This window comes from Thunnus maccoyii, chromosome 1 (assembly GCF_910596095.1).
Source record: "Thunnus maccoyii chromosome 1, fThuMac1.1, whole genome shotgun sequence".
Taxonomy (NCBI): domain Eukaryota; kingdom Metazoa; phylum Chordata; class Actinopteri; order Scombriformes; family Scombridae; genus Thunnus; species Thunnus maccoyii.
The window spans coordinates 22,216,639-22,240,870 of record NC_056533.1 but is presented as its reverse complement, the minus strand read 5'-3'; the positions used below and the strand labels follow the sequence as shown (position 1 = coordinate 22,240,870).

Below are 24,232 nucleotides of genomic sequence, written 5' to 3'. Positions count from 1 at the left end.
AAATCTAAAATGCCAAAGAGACATTCCTGTGGCCCCTAAACATCCTGAAGAAAACAGCATCTTTCAAAAAACAAGATGCAGCCTTTTCTTTCTCTGTCATTAAATCATCCTGCAGTTTCTCGGTTTACATGATTATTTGCGTGTGTGTGTGTCTTTGTAACTGTACCTGTCGAACTGCTCCGACTATCTCCGCTCTGCTGGAGAGCCGTGTGGCCAGACGATGCAGCACCGCTACCGTCTCTATGAGGCGTTGGTAGGCCTCACGCTGCTCCAGGTTCTGCCACTGTGGTGCCGTCATCTCCAAGAAACACAACATCTTTTTATTATCATCACACTCTTGAGAAAACACAGGGTACATCAATGTCCCTTTGGTACCTGCGACTGGACTTTTACTCAGACAAGATAAATATTTACTCTGGGAAACTTCCAGGAAACATTAGGCAGATAAACGAGCACTAAAGAGCCAGGGGGAATTCTTCTTTTCCAGTGACTTAATCTAATATCAGTCAATCGGCTGTTTTCGAGGACTGACCTTCAGAGCGCCTTTGAACTCCTCCAGTTCTTTCTCAGTGTCTTCCTCAGTCAGGTTCCTCTCCCTCTCTGCCTGTTTGAGCCGGGTCTCCAGAGTGTAGTTATCATTACGAAATGCCAGTGACAGCTGGACAAATGCATTCTGTGGGGAGGAAGTTACTGCAATATAACACTCAGAATGGCACATTAAACAACACATTAAACACAGATGAGCTGCTGGTGATAGCAGCACACCAACTCACTGGAACAGATCAGAGGAATCTACAGAAAATTTTCCCACAGTGTAAGCGCGAGTCAGTGTGGGTGTTGACTCGAGGCTAATATGCATTTTTATTGGTTATTGTGTGAATGAGACTCAAGCTGCGATCCTGACATTTAACCTCCTGATGTTTTGTTGTGTTGATCAAAGCCAGTCTGCACGGTTTTCCAACATGCATGGGCCATGGCTGAGAGGAAATATATGACCTCTGACTGCCCTGATCCAGACGCATCCCCGTGGGAGCAGCGAGAGAGGCCGCAGCCCGAGCCTGACAGCGTCACTAATGTTTGCATTTTCTCCACAGGAAATCACTGCGAGTCTCTTCGGCCTGATCAGGAACAGAAAACAACTTTCCTGTTGACAGAACAGCCAAATCCAGGCAGCCAATTTTTACAACTGTGTAATTAACTACTTGGTAACAAAACAGGTTATTGTAAACTTGGGGCTACATGTGGAAAATGTTCAGGAGTGAGTAGAACAATACATCTGATTGCACTGTTTGAAGCTGTATTTGAACGAAGTTTACGGTTCAAATAAACAGATTACTGTTGGCAGTAAAGTTTATGAGTTCTTTTATTATGACTCATGTGCACAGTTAATTACTGTACGGTATTTTGAGAGTGGAAATGGGAACAATATTAAATTAAATACATATTTTTAGGAGGCAGACATGGCATAAATCAAGTGATAGTATTTGTGCTTTTTAATGTTGTTGTGTTTTATTTGGTTTCACTTTTGATCTCATAGTTACTGTAAATAACTGCATTTGTAAATGATTTCAGTCACTATTTTTCAGGCTATTATGTAATACCAAAATGTTAAACCTTGTGAAAATACCAGGGACAAGAATGGATATACATCTAGGACTTTATTGTTCTATCCCTGACAAAGTCTGATATGTTGTGTTTTAAATATACTGGAGTGTTGTAAATAAACCTAAACCTATAAAATGTCAACTTATTAAACTGCCGACAAGCCCAAGCAATGCACCACAGGAGAACAAAAATAATTAATAAAGCTTCAGCACATAACTGCAGCATGCACGAACTGTCAATGCCTTGTCATGAGAATCATTTGAATGTTTTTGTGACGTCATATCTTTATTTTTTAGCTTTAATAATGTGTGAAAATCACTCAACAACCTGTACAGATCAGATACCAACCTCAACTTCTTTTTCAGTAAGTGGGGGTGCACTGGAATGAAATCAAAGAGGAACTGTTAGTAAGGTAAGTAATGTAGGTCTGTGTACACAGTATGACTGAGTAAGAAAGGTTATTTTTGCGCTATTAGGCAGAGAAAACAAGCCATAAAGGTAAAAGTTAACCTAAGCAGCTGTTGGTTTGTTACGCACCAGCCTGGTAGACCCCGGTGAAGTTTGAGTTTTCTCAGCATCACATCTGAAATGTTTGGCATGGCGTCTGACTTCTCCTTCGTCTCCTCACTGCTGGCTGAGTTTGGAGAGACGGGAGGACCTGCGGACAGATCGCTGCATGCGTCAGACCTCACAAAAATCAAGTCAGGGCCCATTAAAATAAAATAAAACATTTGTGCAGTTTCTTTCAAAGCAGTGTTGATAGTTTTGAAAGAATACAATTTATCAGGTCAAAACATGAGGCTTTTTTTAGAACATTTTTGGCTTCAAGTCTCAAGTTAAGTCAAAGCCGTCAAGACTCAGAGCACTCCGTTCTTAGCCAAGTCTAAAGTTCACATTTTTGTGACTTCAGACTTAACACAAAACTCAAGTCAAACTTAACTGACTTGAGCCTTGTATGAAGTCTCAAGTCTACATCTCTGCCTCTTTCCAAAAGGCAACAAAATACTAACAGTCATTCACTTCTTCCACAGGTGGTCTATGGCTCACACACTTTAACAATCACGCCATCTGCTGATAGAAACTGAAAACAGCATTTCTCTAACTGTATTGTGTGGTTGCCAGTAAATGGGTATTACAGAGGAAAAAAAAAGAAAAAACCCAAAAGAACAGATCATCATCATTTTCTGACTGGAACAGATTTTCCCTGAGATTCAGGAAGTGCACGCCCTTGGCGACATTCTGTGCTGCTGAAAGCACTTTGTTTCTTACATGAACGAGAGAGCAAACAGGGACTGTTACCTTTTTCCTGTTCAGCAGCTTCACTTAAGTCCGGTAACTTGGATGCGACTACGCTTTGGTTACGCATCAGCTTGTGCTCCTGCACACACACACACACACACACACACACACACACACACACACACACACACACATGCAAAGCATTTTCTGTTTCATTTTCATTTTCTTACAGCATTTGACGTGGAACAGCAGGCAGTAATGACAGCAACATGTAATCTTCTGTACTCGTGCTTTACCTCTCTGAGTTTAGACAGTTTCTGTGTGCTCCCCGGCTGGACGGGGAGGTCCTTGTACCCTGAGGATTTGAAGACAGCATCCCTGGGCTTTTCTGAGAAGGTTTCCTCCGCTGCAGGAGGGAAACTAGGGGCTCCATTTCTAGAATTGAGGCCACCCACTGCATCCCAGGAAACAGCCCTCATTAGAGGAGGGAAGGCCCCAATCGTCTTGATCTCTGCTGTACAGGGAGCCTGTTGGGTAGGTGGTCGAGGGACGGGCTTGGCGACCCCTGTGGCTGGGGCCTGGTTGGGGTTTCGGCCCAGACCAGTTCCCTCATCAGTTTTATTGACTGCTGGAGGACTTTTAGGTGCAGCGAGATCACACTTCTCTTTCGGAACGTTAAAACGGGGTTTTAGAGTCCCAGAGGACACTTTCCTTTTCTCAGTGGGCTTCCAATCCACCAACAGTCTGCTGCCCTGAGGGTAGCAAGAATATAACTGTTATTAATATGCTCACCTGTGTGAGTAAACCTGTAGTATTAGAAGTAAAATGCCATATCTGTATTAACAAATACGTTGTTAAACTCCTGCACACTGTCAGCACTTTCATCAGACATTAAACTCACAATATGAGTGTTGCTTTCTCAATAAACATACTGCTGACAGTGTGTGGGAGGATACTACCTTGACTTTAATATTCAATTCAACATGTCTGTATTTATAAAAAGAAATGCAGTGAGAGAATCTGTTATCTGACCTCCTGATCCTGGGTCGTCACATCAGGCTGCTCCCTCACAGAAGGAACCTCCAGATGCTACAAGAGAGGACAGTATAGAATATGTCGTAGTGGTAATAAGTGTTACATGTTCAGTGGTTGACTTCATTAAAGTCTAACTGATTTCCAGAGCAAGGCAAGGTGAGTTTTTTTTTGGAGAAACTCTTTCAAACACAGAGAGGATTCAAAGTGTTTTACCTGATGTGATGAAATGCATTAGAACAACATTTAAAGACACAATAAACAGGAAAATAAAATCAGCACTAACAGTTTTAATTGGGGATAATGAATTAAGCATGCATTGAAATTAAAATATTTATCTTACACCCTCAGCCACCATTAGTGAATGTTGTTTATCAGTACTGATAATTTGTTTACCTGACCAGCAGGCTGGGAGCTGACATGTGTCGCCTCTGTGGGTCCAACAGCTGAAACAGCAGAAAAAAAACAATAAAATTATTCTGACAAAGTCCAACAAGAAAAAAACAATAGGAATGTACAAAATAGCAGGAAAAATGTAAAACTGTATGAAGCCTTTGCTTTCAATAGTGTAGAAGAAGTCAGGCTTTAAAGTTAATACCAGTTTGAGGGGAGACGGTCAGTGAGCTGCTTCTAGAAGAACATGGTGAAGATGATGGAGTTGGATTCGGAGAAACACCTGAGGATAAATTTATGTGCTGGATTAATTAATGTGACTTTCTGGGTTTTTAAAAAACAACAAACTAAGTCAAATTAAAGATGTTTAAGCCTAGAGCATGCTCAGAAACCCTCAGAATAGAAAAAAAAATCTAAATATGAAGTTAAACTGACAAAAACAACACCAAAAGAGAATTTTCCTTCATAAAATTACAAAAAAATCCCAACAAGTCTCATAACAAGTCTCTGTAAATTTATTAGCAATAAGTTTAAACTAACTATTGTTGTTTGAGATTTTTACATTATTTTATTTGAACTATTTGACTGTTTTTTGTTTTCATTGCACAGATTTAATTGTTTTTTCAGTTACCTGTGGGTGAGTCGGTGAGGCTGCTGGTGGAGCGACGGCCGCGGCGCGTCAGGAAGCGGTCGCTGACCTTCTTGGCCTGCTCCAGCAGCTCCAGATTCTTCTGTCGATCCTCCTCAGAGAGCTGCAACTCCGGCAGCTGATCCTTCACCAGGTCAATCACATTACCTGTGCTGTCTGAGAAAGACAACACACACACATGTACACATGTTTTTATTCTATTTTCTGTCTTCTAAAGCTTTTCATTAAAGTAGAAGAACATATTTGTTGTGTTTTAGGTAGTTATGAAATACAAATTATAGACAAACAGCAATGTTAATCAGTCAGTATTATCCTGGAAACATGAGGTAATAAGGCACTGAAAATATGTAACATTAATCACGTCATGTATTTTGTAATATGTATATTCTCATTTTCGTGCCCTTTGTAAAATGTTCACTTTGAGAAAATGAAGACTGTGATAATTAGTCATGTGACTCAGATGTATTTATCACACCTATGAGTACTCAGCAGTTGTACTGAGCGAAACTGAAGAATCTACAGGCGAAACGCGTTGTTCGCTCTTAATAAAGTCACAGTAAAGTCATTACAGTGTGAGGTGGTTAATTTTGATTTTCACCTTATATGTTCCTGCGACCGACCAGCACCTGACTGAAAATACTGGCTGTGCATGGGGAGTTCTGTCCTTGATGCACTGAAAATATATTGTACATTTTATGATACATTTAAGCACAAGAAGTCTGTGAGTGCTTTTTGAATTGCATCATTTGAAGAGCAGCTGTATCTCATGGATATTTAAGTGGGATTTCTTCTTCTTTTTTTCGTTGAAATTCTTTATTTTAGCATTAAGTGGGATTTCTAAGTATAAAGTCTCATACCAAGGAAATATTCACAAATGGATGTGAGCCAATAAATCAGGTGATGAGGGTTGGCCAAGTCAGAGATGCTTTTTCTTCTCTTCCTCAGCTCAGAAAAGGGCAACAAGCTAAACATCAAAAGTAATCAAAGTAGCGAAAGCATCTCAGGCATGTGGGAGGACACATAGACAGATTCATCTCTCAGGACACCGAAGACCAAACTTAGTCTAAATGTGGTGCTTCGTGTGTGAACACAAAACATGAAAGCAGTGTTTTGTTTTATTAATCCTTGGCAAGACTTTAAAAAAAAAGATTAGGAGTACAGTTCAGTGAAGAAGGCACGTTGAAAAGTAGGTAGATTTGTAAAAAAAATTCTAAACAGTCCAATAATAGACCGACACTCCAGAAAAAAGTCTGTGAGAAACAAAAAAAAAACTCATCAAAGTATCTCTCATAGTGTTGCAGTTATCTTTAGATTATTACAGCTCTACTGTGTGTGCACAGGGTTTACCCACCGACTGTGGTGATGGGTCCTCCAGAGGAGTTTCTGGCCAGACGAGCTCTGGGACTATGCGGCCTAAGAGAGGAAACATTAATGATACAGACACATTATTCCTGTTTACAGCTGAAGAAAAGAAAACTACTTCTGTGTTCCAGATGGGAGACGATTACCTTGCCTGCTCCAGTGGACGTCCATCTTGTTGGAAAATAGTGGCCTTCTGTGGGTAGATGATAGTGGGGGCAGTCATGACAACGGCTCGACTTTCACCTGGTGCAGACTATGAAAAAAACACAACAAAACAAAGAGGTGAAAACAAGTTTACAGTAAAACTCATGTCTTGTTTTCATGTAACAGATAAAGATACACTGTAGGAGTTAAACTAGAAAAAAAACGTGCAGAAACATCAGACTGAACGCAGGTTCGCATCAATCTGTTCTGGGGCAAAAATCAAGCTGTGGGCCCCTGTTGGCCTCCAGTTCCTCCTGTTCTACTATATGTGCATTGTGTATGTATTGTATTGCCTTCAAGTACCCATCAGGTACAGAGAATCAGTAAACTACACATGACAGCTTCAATAAAGTTTCCCAAGAGCCCCAGAAACCAACCAACACTCCAGGTTTGCCTCACTTAAGTGTGTTTGTGGTAATTTGATTAAATGCAATGTTATTTAGGAATATGCATCATGTAAACACAAAACAAACTGAACAACAAATCTATTTAAACTAGATGTTGACATAAAGCAGCTCAAGATTATGTAAAAAAGCTGCTTATTTTGTGTTATACTGGTGCATATCTCAACAAATTTACAATAAATCAAACAATCACAAACAGTGGACCTGGGGGACTTTGGAGCCCCTCTTGGGTCTAGGGGCAGTGATCTGTTTTGCCCGCTTGGTAATCCAACCCTGACTGCACACACACTGCACACACAGTATTTGTGAGAACATGAGAGATTTGCAACTGCTGTTGAGATGACTTGGTTGATTGATTTGGAGACAACAGCTGTCTTAAACTAAAATAAGGATCAGCTCATTAGTTACAACAGTACTTCTGTAAACATGGTGATAAACCACGACTTTGCTTACAAAGGCAGACAGAAACACTCAGAGAACATTCTCTCTCTCTTTTTTTTTCAAACTTAGATTTCATTTTGACTTCAGCATCCTTACAATACAGTACACTTTTCACTTTTCATCATTTTCTTTACAAACTTTCCAGCTAAATATATATCTAAATAAAATATATGTAAAATTGGAGGAGCCAGATGTAAAAAGCAGAGAACTCAAACGGAAATGAAAAACAAACAAACAGGGATGAGGGAGGGAGTGTATCTATGGACTAATTATATGTATAATGTGAGTGTCACAAAGGAGATGGAAGAGGAAGGATGTATGAATATGTGGAATGTTGATAATTTGATGACAGAGTCATTACAAGACCCCACCTCTTTATAAATTTGGGTGTTTGGAGCAGGAATGTGATTTGCTCCATCTCATAGAGTCCTATACTTTTTGAATCTAAACGGTGTATGATGGAAGATCAGGATCAGCCACCTAACTGTGATACATTTAATGGCAGCCCCCCAAAAGTATTTGTAACAAATAGATTTTCCCTCAAAGCCTTCAGGAATTGCTCAAACTGCTTTTTGATTGAAATAAATATAATTATTGATTATTAAGGAAGCCTGAATAGTTTTCAGCAGCAACTTTTAGCTTTGCAGCGTCAAACTTTAAGGCATTAGACAGACCTAAAGGAATGAGTAATAATACCATTAACCCTCTGGTGTCTGGCTTTTGACCAGTGAATTCACTGTGCATGCTTTATTTATTCGAACATAACTTTATTGATATATCATGTAGAGACAGGCTGAGAAAGCAATGCTGAATTATTATAATTGTCAGTGATTAGGTATACACATACTTACAATGAAAAAGCCACAAAAAAGAGTAAATAGACTGTATTATAAATCAATGTCTTATTAGTTTCCTGCTGTATTTATGTTTATGAATAGTGACAATTTTACAGTTTTTTAACCTTCAACAACCTTCTATAATAATATTTTGAGTGATTATCAGTGACGATTTGTACATTTTTACAGGCACCTTTTTCTTGTAACATGGGTTCCTAGTAGCTTTTGTTAAAATGACAAAATGTTATGCCAAAAGACAATGTAATGTCCAACAACAGTTAGGCTATAGGTTAGGTTATAGTTGAGCCATTTGATGCCATGCATGTGAGTTAAGGTGCTAAACAAAGACAAAAATGAACGCAGAGAAAGTCAGCAAACATCTACCAACATTTACTCCGGAGGTTTAATGACCAAGAACAAATCCACACTCAGATAAATTATGCTGAATGTGAATGTTGTCCTAAATCTGTTGAACATTTTCAAACATGGAACATAATGTTGCATGAAGAAAAACTTCACTTCTGAAATAAAAAGTTATTTCTTGTAAAAATCCCTGTCCAACCGTTAAAGGTACGTATAAACACAGACTGCCATCAAACACTAGTTACCTAAGCGCTCCTCTTAGAGCTCATCTTTGCCACTGGAATCCTAATGAAAGGAGTCTGAAGCTGAATGCTGCAGACAGGCTGCAGAAAGGCCACGGCCGCGCCGTAATAAAGGTGGATACTTTCATACTGTTGGTACATGGCTTGAAGATTAGATTACACAGCTTCATTACATTCTGCAGAGATGTCTTATCTAGCTTGTGTGTTTATGAGCGACTGCAAACAGCTGAATGTTTAACACTTTGTTGACTATGTGAGACTAAATCATGCTTGTTCAGGATTATATAATTCATTCTGAAGTGGTCAGCAAATACAAAAAACAAACTGTATCGGACTGGGGATCTTAATTATTCAAAGGGTAAGTCCACCCAAATTAGAAAAAGACATTCCAATGCTTTGGTTTCGACTGTGGAACCAGAGTAAAAAACAAGTGTGTAGCTGAAGAAAAGAACATTGTGCTTTTCATTAAGAGGCATTAATCAAATCCTTCTACTGATAAATGGAAAGCAGCCGAGTCCAAAAAGGATGCCTTATTCGAAGGCAGCCTTCAGTAGCAACATTGATAGAGTTTCCTCACCAGGGCCAAATGGATTATTCAGTGGCAGTTTTTATTGACTCACATGCTTTTTCCAAAAACAGAATATGTGCTTCAGAAAGTGACAGCACTTTCACTCACTGTACTGGGAGAGCTTGATGAACTGTCCAGTTCCTCGGGGGAGTCCTCTTCCTCCTCGGGCAGTGTGGGCATGGCGGGGGGCAGTGAGGGACGGGAGCGGGTGTGGGGGAAAATAAAGGGTCTCTCAGCAGCACAGGAGGCGTCACTGTACTCCTTGAAGTTATGGCCACTTTGATCAAGTAGAGATCCTTGCAGCAAGTGTTTCTCCTCTTCCTGGCGCTGCAAGCCCTTAAACACATGTAGACACAAAAGATGTACGTTATGCATGAGAAGACACATGTGCAGTTGATGAGTACTATTGAGGGGAAACTGTTCTTTACTGCTTCCTCAGTTTGCTGTATCAACTACAGGAAAAAAGATGTCACACATGAATGACGATATTCTGAAGATGGTCATTTCTGGCAAAGCACAGCTAAAAAAAGATACAGTAGAACTAACAAAACAGTCACACTATAAACAACCCCCGGAATAGCTTCATTCTCCACGGCCTTGCAACATCACTATTAGCATATTTTCCCAACGTACTGTTACTGTTGTAATAGAAACAAAAACTGTTAAATGTTCCTAAGGCTTTACTGGATGGCTTTTTGAACTCTCAAAAGAGCAAGAGCACACTCATTTCAAAGAAGAATGAACCGTGAACTTTAATGTTATACTGAAAAAATCTCGCAGCATCAGTAAGTGACACCGGTTTCATTCTTTCACATGACTGGGGTTGAATTTGTGGGTGTCAACTACAGTCACAACCACCTAGAGTTGTTGTACCACCACCTTGGGATCCAAGAACATTTTAGCAAAAAACATAACTTTCTAAACATTTTTTAATTTGTTTATGCCGTTAGGTAGTGACCGTGGAGAGATGACGGGAAAGAGGGAGATGAAGAACGTCATGCAACAAATGAATCAAACTGAGGACATTACAGTTATGTGACATGCATTTTTACCAGTAGGCTACCGCAGCCTACTGGTAAAAACAGGGCCTACAGCAAAAAATTCAAGTGATATAAATCTACCTTTGCTTCATTTATGCCATGAAAATACTTTATAAAGTGAATATTCATGTAGGCCGACTTTTGTGAATATACTGTATTTACTTAAAGGACCAGTGTGAAGGATTTAGTGGTATCGCGTGGTGAGGTTGCAGATTGCAACCAACTGAATACCCCCTCCCTCGCCCTCCAAGCGTGTAGGAGTACCAACTGTGACTGTGAAACTCGTGAAAAATGCAAAGGCCCTCTCTAGAGTGTTTGGTCTGTCCGTTCTGGGCTACTGTAGAAACATGGTGGTGCAATATGGCAGCCTCAGTGGAAGAGGGCCCGCTCCCTATGTAGATATAAAGGGCTCATTCCAAGGTAACGAAAACACAACAATTCTTATTTTCAGGTGATTATACATGAATTAAAACATACTTGTGAATATTATATTCCATTTCTGCCAAGTCCGTTCTGCTAGATGCCACTAAATTTTACACACTGGACCTTTAACCTTCCTTCACTGGGAGAATAGGAGAAAGAAAGATGCAATAAAAGATCTTCAGGTTTTGGAAGGTAGTAAAACATTAGATTCTTCAAGACTCTTTTTTTTAAAAAACTGAATGGTGCCCAGTGGACCAAACAGCAATGTTCAACACTCAAGGCCTCTGGACACGATTCTCCGCACTTGTCACTTTACAACATGCGTGATTGGACATGCAAATAAATACCACTCATGACTGAGCCTGAGAAGCACAATGTGTGTTTTTCTTCCCATACTGTGACTTTCATCAGGCAGTCCATGTTGACTGACGATGTGTAAGGCCGTGATAAAACCCTGAAACATGAAGTGTAACTTGCTCTCGTGGGCTGACTGAACTGTGAAGCAATGAGAAGCTACACAAACCGTATCTGTAACTGTTGTTTTTTTAAAAATTCAATAACAAATCATCAATTTAGTTCAAGGTCCATTCAGTAGTAAGATAATAACAGAGATGAGTGAAGACAAGATACAACAAAATATGAATAGTGTAAGTGAAAAGCAAACAGGAAAAAAAAGATAAAGCACCTAGTAGTGCAGAGAAAGAAAATGACTGCTCAATCGCTGCAACAGAGACAATTATACAAAAACAAAAAGTATCCAGTTCCTAAAATAGAGGCTGGGGATGATCAGGAGTGTATAATCTGAACTCTTGACGGTAGAATATTTTATCTAAAATAAATCAAATCCTTAAATCAAACCCAAACAAAAAGTAAAGGCTGAGCTGTGCTGCTGCATGCATGTGTTTTCCATCAATAATAATGGATCATTTAGCTAAAGAGAAACAGGACTTAATTTAGTCAAATATTACGTGTGTGCAACTTGTTTGAGCCATTGTTTGAACTTGCATCTCTTTCCCTTTTAGTTACAAATTCATGCAAATTTAAAGGGCAAGCAAATTTAACCCTTTAAAAGGAGCACAGGGAAAACGCCGCACTGCGTCCACAAACTATTTTCAGGCTTCTTTACCTCCCATTGGTTTAGTAAAAACAGATCAAGAGGTGCATGTGCGTCTACGTTTACTTGCCAATGCCTGTCGTCACATGTACCTGCTGAAGGATGGCGGTTTGCGAGTGAAAAGTGTGATAAATTAACGCTTATTTCAGAGCTATGGCATGCACTTTGCGTGGGACAAGTCCTCAGTCACTTCAAAGCCAAAATATGCGCTGTGCTGCTCTGTGTCATCACAAACATGACAAGTTCTTGGGAACATATAGGGACAGAAAGGCTGTGAGTCACTTGGGAGGAAATGGGTTGTTTAGCTGTCTCCCAGTGAGCAGAGAGAATATTTCCTGACTGCAGGAATACTGGTATACAGGGTTGAGTTCACGTCTCCTTCTCAGCTTTTGGCTGCAGACTTTTTGATCCTTTAAAACGCGGTCATGTAACTCAACGTTGCTGTTGAGTTACAGTTTACATCTTTTGCTAGTGAGCAGAACATGTGTTTTTTGTCAAATACTCCGCCTAAACCTGCCACTTATCTTGTACCGGAAAGTGTGAACAGCCTCCTCAGTTCTACATATTCAGTTATTTAGATCAGCTTTCATATATAAACATGAGAATGACTCACCGAATATTTCTAACATGGTTATCTAATTGCCCCTGGATTTGAGGGTGACTTTGGTAACAACCACCTGCATTATTCTTGACTTGAACATATGAGTCCTTATTTAATTTGTGTTACCACTTTGTGTTTTATTCTTTCACTAGTCTCTTTTTCTTGGTGGTTTATGTATCGGTTTTTTCCTCAAAATATAGGGTTAGGGTTAGTCCTAACCCTAGTCCTAACCCTAACCCTAAATAAAGAAAGGAATCAATAGAAAAAGAAGAACAATAAAGAAATCATTGATGATCATTTCAATAGGTTGTATCTTTGACACACTTGACAAACATCTTTTGATAACCTTGTTTCAAGTATAATAAACCAGACCATGACACAGTGCTGACACAGGCAGAAGGAACTCATTCTACTAAAACATATCACAGTCCAAACGGAGATGCCAGCCTGCACTGCGGGAGTGCTTCCCCGGCAGACCATGAAACTGAGATAAATATTGCAGAGTAATTGAATCACTCAGATTATTTCCTGTGGGGGGAACAGGACAGAGCATACAAGCCTGAGCACACACAGCCCCTCTAGATATTCTTGTTCTTACACAACAAGGAAGAAAGAAAACATTTGTCCATCAGGACTGTCAGGAGTGCAAATTGCCTCTCATTGCAGCCAGGTCTAGCTGCCTCTTTCCTTCGGTGACCATCAGACTCTGTGACCTGCCCTGATATTTTTACCCTAACCATAACAATCTCACTCCTCATCATGCTTTAACTTAACCAACACTGCAGGTCACAGAATCTGATGGGTCACCATAGGCCTATCACTGGCACCCTCCTCCCCCTCCTCTGTTACATAAGCACGCTCCCTCTTGCCAGATTTGTTTAAAATTTGGTTGTGAGAAGCACAGAGCACAGGGCCAGCAGAGGAAGTGGTTGCTGCAGAGCTACAATCTGAGATAACAGGACAGAGGAAATATGAGAAAAGAAAGGAGACGGAAAGATGTGGAGATGAACAGTTAGATGAGGGAACAGATAAACACACCGACTTTAAATCGCATTGATATATTGTCACACACACCAAGAAGACAGAGAGATGAGTTTCACTTTCAGACAAACACTTGATTACGTAAACACACCACAGCAAGTCCAAAAACACCCCCTTCGGCACAAGTCTGACACTGCTGCAGAAACACCGACACATCTGCATCTCCTGCATCTCACAAATCCACATGTGTCCATCAAACATGCACACACATAAGACCCCACAGCTCCACACAGCCGACCATCTGAACCTGTCCACAGAGAGCACACACATTACCTGAGTCCACCGCTAGTGCCGTGGAGACACACTCACTCCCCGCTGATCTCTCCACTCAGACCGACTTCCCACAGTCAAACTGTCACTCTCAGGCTTTTCCACAGAAAACTACTCTATCCTCGGGGCTTCTCCTTCCTTCTCCCGTCCCCTCTGTTCCCTGTCTTTTTTCAGCAGCAGCCTCTCTTTCACTCCTGGGAGCTTTGACCATTTAAGGAGAAGGGCTCTGTATGCCTCTTTGGGCTGCTGTGGAGTGTGTGTGTGTGTGTGTGTCTCTATGTGTGTGTGCGTGTGTGTTCTCAGGCTGCTGCTCCACTGATCATCCCTCAGCTAAAACCTGAAGAAAGTTAGTAAAGTATGTTGCTTTTTCTGTAGGTTTTGTTACTGTAACTATTGTATGGGAGGATTTTTTGTGTGTTTTTATGTGAAGGCATGTTTGTGAGAGACAGACAGATAGATAGATAGACTGTGTCCTTCTGAACTATGTTTACTCTGCCGGTAAGAGGGAGCAACGCATCCTCTTCTGAGCTCTTAAAAGTTCATTATTGTTTGGTAAACTGCATTGTCAAACCCTGCGCCTTTTGTGCTGCTTTTTAACACTGAGACATTTGACTCTTGAATGCTGTGATTTTTTTTGGGGGGGGGGGACGAGCACAGCAGTCACATTGTCTGTATGAACACAGCTGACGTTCACAGCAAATTACAGCATCACAGTTTGAATCAATGTGAGCTGATAATCTAGAGCGCAACAGTGTGAAGGAAATCGCTTATCAAAGGAGCAATTTGTGCAGAAAAGTCAGATGTTTGTATTTTATTTCAACAAGTGAAAATATTTTTTTGACTTTAGGCATTGAAAGTTTTACCCAAAGCATTGCCGTACTCATATTCTTTACTTCTACAAGTAAAACTACCAAAACCACTTTGTAAAAATAACAAAATGTACAAGTTAAAGTCCTTCATTCGAATTTTTACCTCAGTAAAAGTATTATCAGGTAAATATACTTTAAGTATCACAGGTAAAGTACTTGTTCTGCAGACAAATGGCCCCTGTAACTGATATATTATTATATCACATTGTAAGATTGTTAATACTGTTGCATCAGTGTGTAAGTAGCATTTTTACTGTTGTAGCAGGTGGAGGTGGAGCTAGTTTTAACTACTTTATATGGGTAAGTAGCTTAGCCAAGAGGTTCCCAAACTGGAGGTCGGGCCCCTCCAAAGAGTCACCTGATGAACCTAAGGGGTTGTGAGATGATTAATGGGGTAGAAAGAAGGAAAATACAAAGTTATGCTACATTAATCTATGATTGTTTTTGAACTTTTCTCTAATATTTGCTTTATCATGAAATATTGGATATTTTTACCTACTTTGAGCCTTGAACAATTATTTTAATTAAACCATATGAGAAGATTAGTAGGGATATTTAGAGGGGAACTGCTGGTTCAATCTATAACAACTATAAAACATTGTACTTTTTAAACATATGACATGAAAAGTAACTACTCATAATACTATAGCTGTCAGATAAATGTAGTGGATTAAAAAGTGCAATATTTCCCTCTGAATTGTGGTGAAGTACAAGTATAAAGTAACATAACACGGTAATACTCAAGTAACTCAAGTAAAATACAAGTAAATTAATGTATTTTCCACTACTGCCCAAAGCACAAAGTCAAAAGGATCAATTTCACTTTCCCTTTACATTAGCAAGCTTGAAAGAAAGTTGTAATCAGTGTCACATCTTGCATCTCATACAAAAATAACATTTCCAACAAACATAAAAGATACAAACAAGCATGCAGTTCTGCTTTTATAAGAGAAATAATATTTTGTAGCCGCAGGGAGTCTCACCTCGTTGCAGCCGCCTCGTCCTATGCCACCTGTTGGAGCCAGAGCACACACAGACAGTGAAGACAGTTGATTTGCATTAAACAGGAAAGCAATGCAAATGTCATGAGACGGTTACAAAACAAGAGCGCGAGAAAGACACACACACAGAGAGAGAGAGAGAGAGAAACAGGCAGAGAAAACAAATCAACAGAAAATTAATTGAGTTTTCTTCCCTGTGAGGTTGATGCTGGCAGCATGATATTCATCTGATAGGTAGAGCTAATGTAACTCTTGTTTCAGGAAGTATCCCCCCCCATCTCTATAACTAGGGGCAACAATAACCTGGCAACCGTCTCAAGTACATGAGGCGCTTGATCCGCTGGTTGAAAGCTCTTGGCCCAAGTGAAGGCTATTGTGTCGTTTGCTTTAGGTGCTCTCAGGCAAAGGTCGGTAAAATTGGGATACCAAGCAGAAAGATTACATAGAGCACCATCAGAGCTGAGCGAATAATATGTAACAAAAAGGTAATTAAAGAAGGAAGAGCTGCAAATTAATTGTTAGAGACGGTTAATGACATTAAGTGCTATTAAATTTGAGAGGAAACAGATTAAAAAAAGAACACTTCACTGTTTTTATGTTGCTTATTTTATGACATCACCTCCAAGACTTTTTACTTTTTGAAAACACACACCAAACTACAAAACTGTGTGACTGATGAAGCTTTTCATTGGCAGATTTTTCTTGATGAATGATTACATTTGTGGGAAAAAAAAGGTGGAAAACTAAAAGGCTATACACAGCAAGGATGACAGATTCTCCCTGGCGAAGATATAGATGCTCGAAATGTGTTTTAAACACTTTTGTCCTGATTTAACCTAATTTTGTCTTAAGACACTGTCAGATACTTTTGTTTTTCTCCCCACAACACAGCGAGTTTTACCTGACCACACATTAATCCAGCATTTTTCCAGCGTTCTCTCGTTTATAGATTCCCCATCAAACGGCAGACTGTTTACAGTCCTGAGAGTGAACACAACCACCACACACACACTCACACACACAGTGAGCATTAGAGCATTAGAGCCTTCGAGCATTAGAAACTGCTTTTCTAAATTATTTACATTGAGTCTCCAGTGGATCTTTATTCATCAGCACCAAACAAGCTCACCGTGTCTTGTTTAAAACTGCAACATAAAACCTAGGAACAAGTTTTATTCCTTTGTAATGTTATAGCGATATGCCTACAGTTGATTTAATATGTCATATTAGTGTTTTATTTGTATAAAGGCAGATGAAGGAGGGACATAAATAGCTTTAAAAGCCTAAATGGAGGCAGAGTGAATGTCTGTACTCGAGATGGCATTGAAAACACAAAAGCACTGAAAAGATGACTCACAACTCAACATTTATTACTGTTAGAGATGCCATTTGCTCTGTGGATAAGGTTTTTTGTTAATCTTTATAACTATGTGTGTGCACGTGTCATGCATCCTTAGCATTTGCCTTTACTGCTACATTTTTGTAGTCCTTTGAGGTGTGTTGTCTTGTCTGTTGTTGTAAAGTTATGATTACATGCAATTGTATGTATGTGTTTTATAACAGCTTCTATTAGGTTTATTTTCATTTATGCTGTATCTTGTGCTTTACTGTTTTTTCCTGCTCCTTGTTTTGCTTGTGTGTTTCTTTTAAAGCTTAACCTCAACATGTCCAGAGGCTGCAGATGAACATTTGCCTTTTGGTTAAGTGTGACACATACAACAGAGTAATGAGAGGGGAAAAAACTGGGCATTCAGAAAATAAAGAGGAAAAATATTCGTAATATTAGGAGAATAAAGACATAATATTTTGAAATTTAAGTCATAATTGTACAACAATTAAGTAATAATATTTTGGGGAAAAAAGTCATAATATTATTAAGTTGTAATTTTACAAGTATAAATCATACGATATTTAAATACTCTGTGGTAGCTCAGATGAGAGCAGTCTGTCTGTCCACTTTTACATGTCAAATGTTGCTGAACTGAAGTTACAGGTTTTACCAAACATCACATTTTACACCTGAAAAACCTACACTTTTATGACTTTTATTTCCCCGAATATTACAACTTTTTTTCTCAAGATATTACGACTTTTCTCATGAAAAAAAAATTATGCCTTAATTCTCGAAATCTCAGATTTCTTTTCTAACAGTGGCGCTAATGCTCCATCATAGGCACACTTTAATTCCCATTGAAGTAAATTAATACATGTTGTCACTGATATATAAAAAAATAAAGTAATGTATTCTTGACACAATGCTAACATCTGGGTTTCTTCGTGAGGAGATAACATGTGATGAAACCCTCCTCCCAATGACAAACACTGGCATTATCAGACATCATCTATGACCTGAGGTACAGGGACATCAAACTGGATTCTGCAGTGCTCATATTAGTTATTATGATGTCAGTATTAACCATAAAATGTTTGTTGTTTGCAGTGTTGACACAGCTTCATTTGGTAAGCAAAAACAAACCTATGCCAACATAGCACTGGACAATGTGAACTTTATATAGAGGGTTGTAAAACAAACAAACAAGCCACCATGGAGACAACCACTGGCTCTTCATTTGAAATATATTTTCCCCCTCTGAGGCCACCCAGTGGATCTCAGCTAGCTCAGCATGATCCAAACTCCTCTACACCACAAATAAACATTTCAATATACGACTTGGCCTTTTCAGCCATCAAGGGACTCTCTTGGGGAAGGAGAATTTGAAAACATTTTCCATGACCTTTCCGTAAGGATTGGAAGAGAAGTGATCCTCCCTTTGACCAAAACGTGGAGCAACAAGATAAGTAGTGAAAAATACCTTTATCAAATCCAGCAGCTTTCAGCAATATAAGAACATGAAGGCTTCACAAAGGGTTTGCAGAAAGACACTGAACATTTTGTGTTTACCCTTTTCTTGTAGCTAGAAACTGAGGACTTGATGTTGGGTAAAAAGTAAATGACCAGCTGCTGGCTGTAGTTTTTAAGGGACAAACATGAGAGTGGTATTGTTCTACTCATCTAATGCTCAACAAGAAAGAATATGGACACTTCTCGAAATGTCAAACTATTTCTTTATTGTCAGTCATAATGTGTTTTTCCATTTTTTTCCTCCCACTTTTACCTACAATTCAATTTAATGCACCTTCAGGCCTGTATTGTGTGCTTTCTGAGCTGCACATCTGAGATTTTGCAGTGTGTTTATATAAACTGGCTCAAAGCACTTCAAAAAATTCAGACCTAAATGTAAAATGGACTGAACCACGGGCACTGAGAAGAGGGGACGATAGCTCACAAAAACAGTGTTTTAGCCCTGCAAATTCAAAAACTCTCCAAATATGTGGTCAATAAAAATTGGATGTAGCTAAAAATACTCTACCCTCCCTGTATTTACATAAAAAACCCCATTCTGACTAACCTTAATTTCCCCATAGGCCCCCCTATGATAGATAGCATACACTCCCTAAGAGCATATTCTCTCTTCCTCCTCACTGTAAGAGCTGTTGTGTGCAATGTAAATATCTGCTGCGTCTATTTTCAGACATCCTCAGGGATTACCAATAGAAAAGGAAGTCACTTCAATTTATCTGTGTGTAACCACGATAACATAACTTGAAGCTGTATTTCTGTAATGCAGCCGTCATACCATTCATGGGTAGCTGTGGAGGCTCACTGACTTCTGGGATTACTAGAGATGGAGGAGGGCTCTCCTTTCTGTCTCTGTCTTTAACTTCGACATTAGACTCAGTTGTAAAGCCGGTGGCGTCTGGTCCAGGGTCAGCTGACAGTTTGGGACATGGTAGCTTCAAGAAAGCACAGACAAAGAGAACAGATTGATCTTTTCTTTCCATATGAGATGTTTAGATACAGAATATATGAAAAAATTAAATCACCATTACTGCATTACTACTTGTGCTACTACTGTTACTAATAATCGCTTAGAAATGAGTTGAAATATGAAGTTCATTCACAAAACAACTGCAATTATAGCTCAAATATTTCTGCAAAATTGTTGATTGTGTCATTTCATAGCACAAAATACACACACACACACACATACACTCACACACGCATTGCTCGTCAGTGTTGTGGATGGAAATAAATATTTGCAGGACCCCCACATGGGGTCATCAGTTGAATCTACAGGGTCATGAGATGAGGGTAGGAAATAAGAAAATCTAAATCCTGCTAAACAAAATCATGTTTGTCTTTTGGACGTTTTGTTTGATCTTTGCTATGTTCATGTGAATATTGTAATCTCTAATATAATCCAGCAAAATAGATTATATAACTCCCCCATCGGTGCTGGTCACTTGTTGACATGCAAGAGCTGTCTACATCAAACTGAGACATGTACTTTTCTCTCTAAATCCACTGTAATGCACTGTGCTGATAACTGCTTGTTCTTTTTTTTGTTTTTGTTTTCTCTTGGGATTTATATGTTTTTGTCATTTTTTTAAAGGGATTTTTTTAGATATACAGTATGTCTTTACCCTTTCTGTTGTTGTCGCACTGCGGTGGGCTGAGAGTAAGAGCATTTTGTTTTTTGTTTACGCAAATACACAATAAAATGACTGAATGAATGAATACAAAATAAACTAAATCTTGAATCTCCTTCCTTTAAAAGATTTGCATAAAATCTTTTAATGAGCAGCATGATCTGTTAACTTATAATCCTTTTTTACTTGTGACACCTTAATACAAAGGATGACTTGTGAGCTGCTTGGAGAGTAATTTTCCCTTATCAGACTGTTTCATTTGAGTCATTTTTAGATGCCAAAAATCATTGCATGATGTCAAAACAATTGCGGACACACACACTTCTGTTCAGTTTTGCAGATGAAAGACTGCATTTCACATTTCTGTGAGAACAGTCCAAGTAATGTCACAACTTTAATTTAAAACCTTTAATTCCAGCAGGTTTATTTTGGCAGCTTTTATCCCCTGGGGGTGTTATCAGCTCCACATGAGAAAATCAGGCCTCATAACTGATTATAAAAACATCTCCAATGCTTAAGAGGACACCAGGATGACATAATAAGATAAAATCTCAAATAATGATACATGAGATTTTAAATTATATGTCATTAAAATTTGACAGCTGGAGATTTTCTAATATTAACTTATCTAACTCGGATCTGAGGGTGTCGCATGTTGTGGAGATAAATTTCTTTGAGGCAAATTTGTGATTGGTGTGTGATTTTTGGATATATAAATAACATTATCTTTACTTGACTAACTTTTCCACACTATTTTAACGGAATCAAAGTCAAATAGCAGTTTAATTGTGACGTTTTCAGATCAAGATTTTTTTTTTGCTTTAACTGTTATTGTAATGTAAAGCAAACACAGATTTTTATTACAGACAAACCTGAGTTGGAGCCTTTTCTGTGATCCTGGCCTCTAGACTGCTCAGCTGCTTGTCAGTGTCGGCTGCTCGGCCCAGAGCCTCCTCCACCCTCTGAGTGATGCTCTCCATCTTCACTCTCACCTGGCTCACCCTCTGCTCGCTCTCTCTCACCAGCTCGGCGGTCACCAGGGCATTGTTGACCATTGCCTCCATCCTTCGGAGGGTCACCAGAAGTCCGTCTGCGGTCACCCGAATCTTGGTTTGTTCCTGCTCTGAGGCTGCTCCGCCTGTGATCTCCACAGGATCTGTAGCCACCGCTGCATCCCTCTGATCCTTCACTACCTTCTCACCAGCTTCTCTGCTCTCAGTGTTGGTTCCTTTGTGTATAAGAACAACTCTACTGCTGTTTTTTCGCTCACTGACACACTCCTGTACAGATTTGGGAGAGGCTTGCAGCTGGCAGACCTGCTCCCTCATATCAGAGATCGTCTGCTCTGCTTGCTGGAGCTTGGCTCTCTCAGAGAGCTCTTGGGTCGACCGGGTTTCTTTTGTCTGGGCCTTAGCCCCCTCCACACTGAGGACTTTCCACCAGTTCACAATGGCCACCTTCTTGGCCTCCTGGTTCGGTGTCTGGTTCCTGGTCTGGCTTTGCTTTTGCTCCTTCTCCTGGGCTCTCAACCGCTCCTCCACCTTCTCTCCTTTCTCCTCCCACAAACACTTCTGCAGCTCCAGCTCCTGCAGCCTGAAACCACCACCGTAGCTTTATAAACATCTCCTTTACACACTGTTATGTCTGTAGTTACCAGGGGGTACTAAAACTGCACTTATGCCTAATAGAGTCTTACACACAGGAGATAGTAACTCCTATGTGTTGCGTAATGGAGATGCCCATAAATACACTGTCAAAACCAGACACCCCTTTTATTAGCGGGAGGAAGCGTTTCAGAACAGTCTAACATCAACCATATCCAGTCTGTTACCATAACAGGAGAAAAGGAGGTAAAAACTCACATACACATTGAGAAGCTGCTGCTTGATGCTTGCCTGTTGCTGCTGGCGTTGAGGAAAAGGCCTCTCCTGTGTCTCTACAGAGGCAGAATCCTGTGTGTGAGAAGACACAAGAGAGATGCATGTGTTAGTACATGTAATAAGTATCATCCTCTGTTGAGTGTCTATACTCTCCTCTCACCCTCTCAGGATACTTATTGTGCAGAAGATGAGCTATTTCTGCAGACTTGATCCTGTGGATGATGCTCTGAATATCATCACTGTGTGTGTGCAGGGAGGGGAGACTTATGTCGTCCAGAGCTCTGTGATGCTGCTGCAGACAAAGAAGGCAGTCACGGTCAACATAGGACAGAATATCAGTACAATGAACGACAACCTGCTGACAGCAAGCATTTCCTACCTGCTGCATGTCCTGCATCTCGCTCTGCAGAGAGCGCAGGTTTGGAGGATCTCGACTGTAGAGACTCTGAGGATTGATACAGTGTCTGTCGTACCTGTCATTAGAAAATTATCAGTAAAGAAATCACACAAAAGCAATAATGAATACACACATATGTTGAGATATTCTCTAAAGTATAACGTTATTTCAAAATATTTTCTTTGGAATAGCATGCTTCGTTTAAATATTTAACTTTCCTACAAAATTATGTAACATGTACATGTTCCTTGCATTTAACACACTTTTTTCACTGCTGTTCAACTTTATAGCCTTGAGTGTACAGTAATCTGTACTGTACAGCTGTTACACAGATCAAATGTAGGTGTAGACATTGGTTAGAAATACCTCAACAGAACTTGCTGTGAATGTTCCTGTAACCTCATCAGCTGTGACTGCAGACCCTGTACCACCAGGACAGAGTTAATGCGCTAAATAACAGCCAGAATGTACAGTGAAAACCATAAATCATAACATATGTAAGATCTATCATATTTGAAATCTTTGGTTTCCTTGTTACATATTCTGAAATGATGATGATGATGAATTAGCTGATGGTCCTACAATTTGAAATGCCTGATATTAGTTTCTTATATTATGTTATTGGTTTCTTTTCAGGATTTAACATGACATAAAAAGATAATTTAAAAGTTTGAAGTTAAAGTCTCCCTCCTGTCAAACATACTGTGTGTTTTTCTTCTTGTTCTTTCAGTTGGATGTTTGAGCGTCACTGTGCAGAATGGTGTATGTGCAGAGTTTTAAACAGGAGGACTGTTTTCACATTCATCTGCTGAAGGGAGAAACGTTCCTCTGTGTTCTCCTGAAATATGAGTTTAAGGCATGTAGCTACGAGCATGATTTGTGACATCACAGCTAGTGTGGAGCCAATCGTGGTCCAGTATGCAACTTACATAAGTGTGATGTGGAAACTTGAAGCGTCCAGTGCACAAACACTGAGAATGAATTTGAGTGAAGTAGGGAGAAAGAGTAGATGTAATTTTAGGAATTTTTAACTGGCTTATTGAACTTCTTTTTGGAAAAGACATATCAGACACAAACTATTATTCAAAGTAGAGTATTTTATATGTCTTAAAACATGTCTGAAGGGGATCTTTAGTTTCATATTTTCTCTTTTCTGGGTCAAAGTGTCAAACAAACCTCAATGATGTTGTGATTCTCCATGTGAGATTTCTTCATCTTATCCATAAGAATGTCTTTCTACACGGGAACATACAAAAATAAAGTTAAATGACAAAATAAAAACAAAACTGCCAATTTTTCTCCAGATAAAAATGCTCTGATGGACAAACCTTTGTGATTTCTCTGTCTCTCAGAGTCAACATAACCAGGGTTTCTTCAAGCTCAGCCTGTGAATTATTTAGATGTTTAACTCACAAAACAAACTCGTAACACGGAGACAGACACAGGAGTGTTTTACGGATCTGTTCCTACCCTCAACTCAGTGTTGACCTTCCGCAGTTTGCTGATGCTATCTTCAGAACATGTCCTTTCAAAGGTGAGTTTTTCATTCTGCACAAACATGAGGAACATTTCATTAAATTAAAAGGTACATCAGCTTCACTTCTCTACAAGCAAACATTTGGACTTTATAAGATCAAGATTACCTTGTCTTCTAGCCTCCTAATGTGAACCTTCAGGCATTCAACCTCATTGCTCTGAGGATCAAGAAAGGTTTTACTTAAAAACATCACACTTTTGTTCCTAATTCTCCATTGCGTATTTGGGAGC

The 24,232-nt window shown here is 39.5% G+C and overlaps 1 protein-coding gene across 3 annotated transcripts in view; it reads right to left on the bottom strand.

Moving 5' to 3' along the window:
- Window positions 1-24,232, bottom strand: part of mrvi1 (murine retrovirus integration site 1 homolog) — a 34,538-nt gene that overhangs the window by 6,429 nt on the left and 3,877 nt on the right. For 2 of the 3 annotated variants that reach the window (XM_042408441.1, XM_042408449.1), the window contains 24 exons: window positions 24,109-24,159; window positions 23,936-24,013; window positions 23,794-23,850; window positions 23,642-23,701; window positions 22,832-22,887; window positions 22,448-22,541; window positions 22,229-22,360; window positions 22,055-22,140; window positions 21,061-21,781; window positions 19,336-19,492; window positions 15,680-15,708; window positions 9,447-9,674; window positions 6,427-6,533; window positions 6,270-6,331; window positions 4,901-5,074; window positions 4,475-4,552; window positions 4,273-4,322; window positions 3,877-3,933; window positions 3,141-3,596; window positions 2,905-2,983; window positions 2,143-2,263; window positions 1,954-1,984; window positions 533-673; window positions 167-298 (listed from right to left, as the gene is read on the bottom strand). In XM_042408441.1, the coding sequence (XP_042264375.1) occupies window positions 167-298; window positions 533-673; window positions 1,954-1,984; window positions 2,143-2,263; window positions 2,905-2,983; window positions 3,141-3,596; window positions 3,877-3,933; window positions 4,273-4,322; window positions 4,475-4,552; window positions 4,901-5,074; window positions 6,270-6,331; window positions 6,427-6,533; window positions 9,447-9,674; window positions 15,680-15,708; window positions 19,336-19,492; window positions 21,061-21,781; window positions 22,055-22,140; window positions 22,229-22,360; window positions 22,448-22,541; window positions 22,832-22,887; window positions 23,642-23,701; window positions 23,794-23,850; window positions 23,936-24,013; window positions 24,109-24,159 (3,237 nt within the window). The remainder of the gene's footprint in view (window positions 1-166; window positions 299-532; window positions 674-1,953; window positions 1,985-2,142; window positions 2,264-2,904; window positions 2,984-3,140; window positions 3,597-3,876; window positions 3,934-4,272; window positions 4,323-4,474; window positions 4,553-4,900; window positions 5,075-6,269; window positions 6,332-6,426; window positions 6,534-9,446; window positions 9,675-15,679; window positions 15,709-19,335; window positions 19,493-21,060; window positions 21,782-22,054; window positions 22,141-22,228; window positions 22,361-22,447; window positions 22,542-22,831; window positions 22,888-23,641; window positions 23,702-23,793; window positions 23,851-23,935; window positions 24,014-24,108; window positions 24,160-24,232) is intronic. The other variant, XM_042408459.1, reaches the window with a different exon arrangement.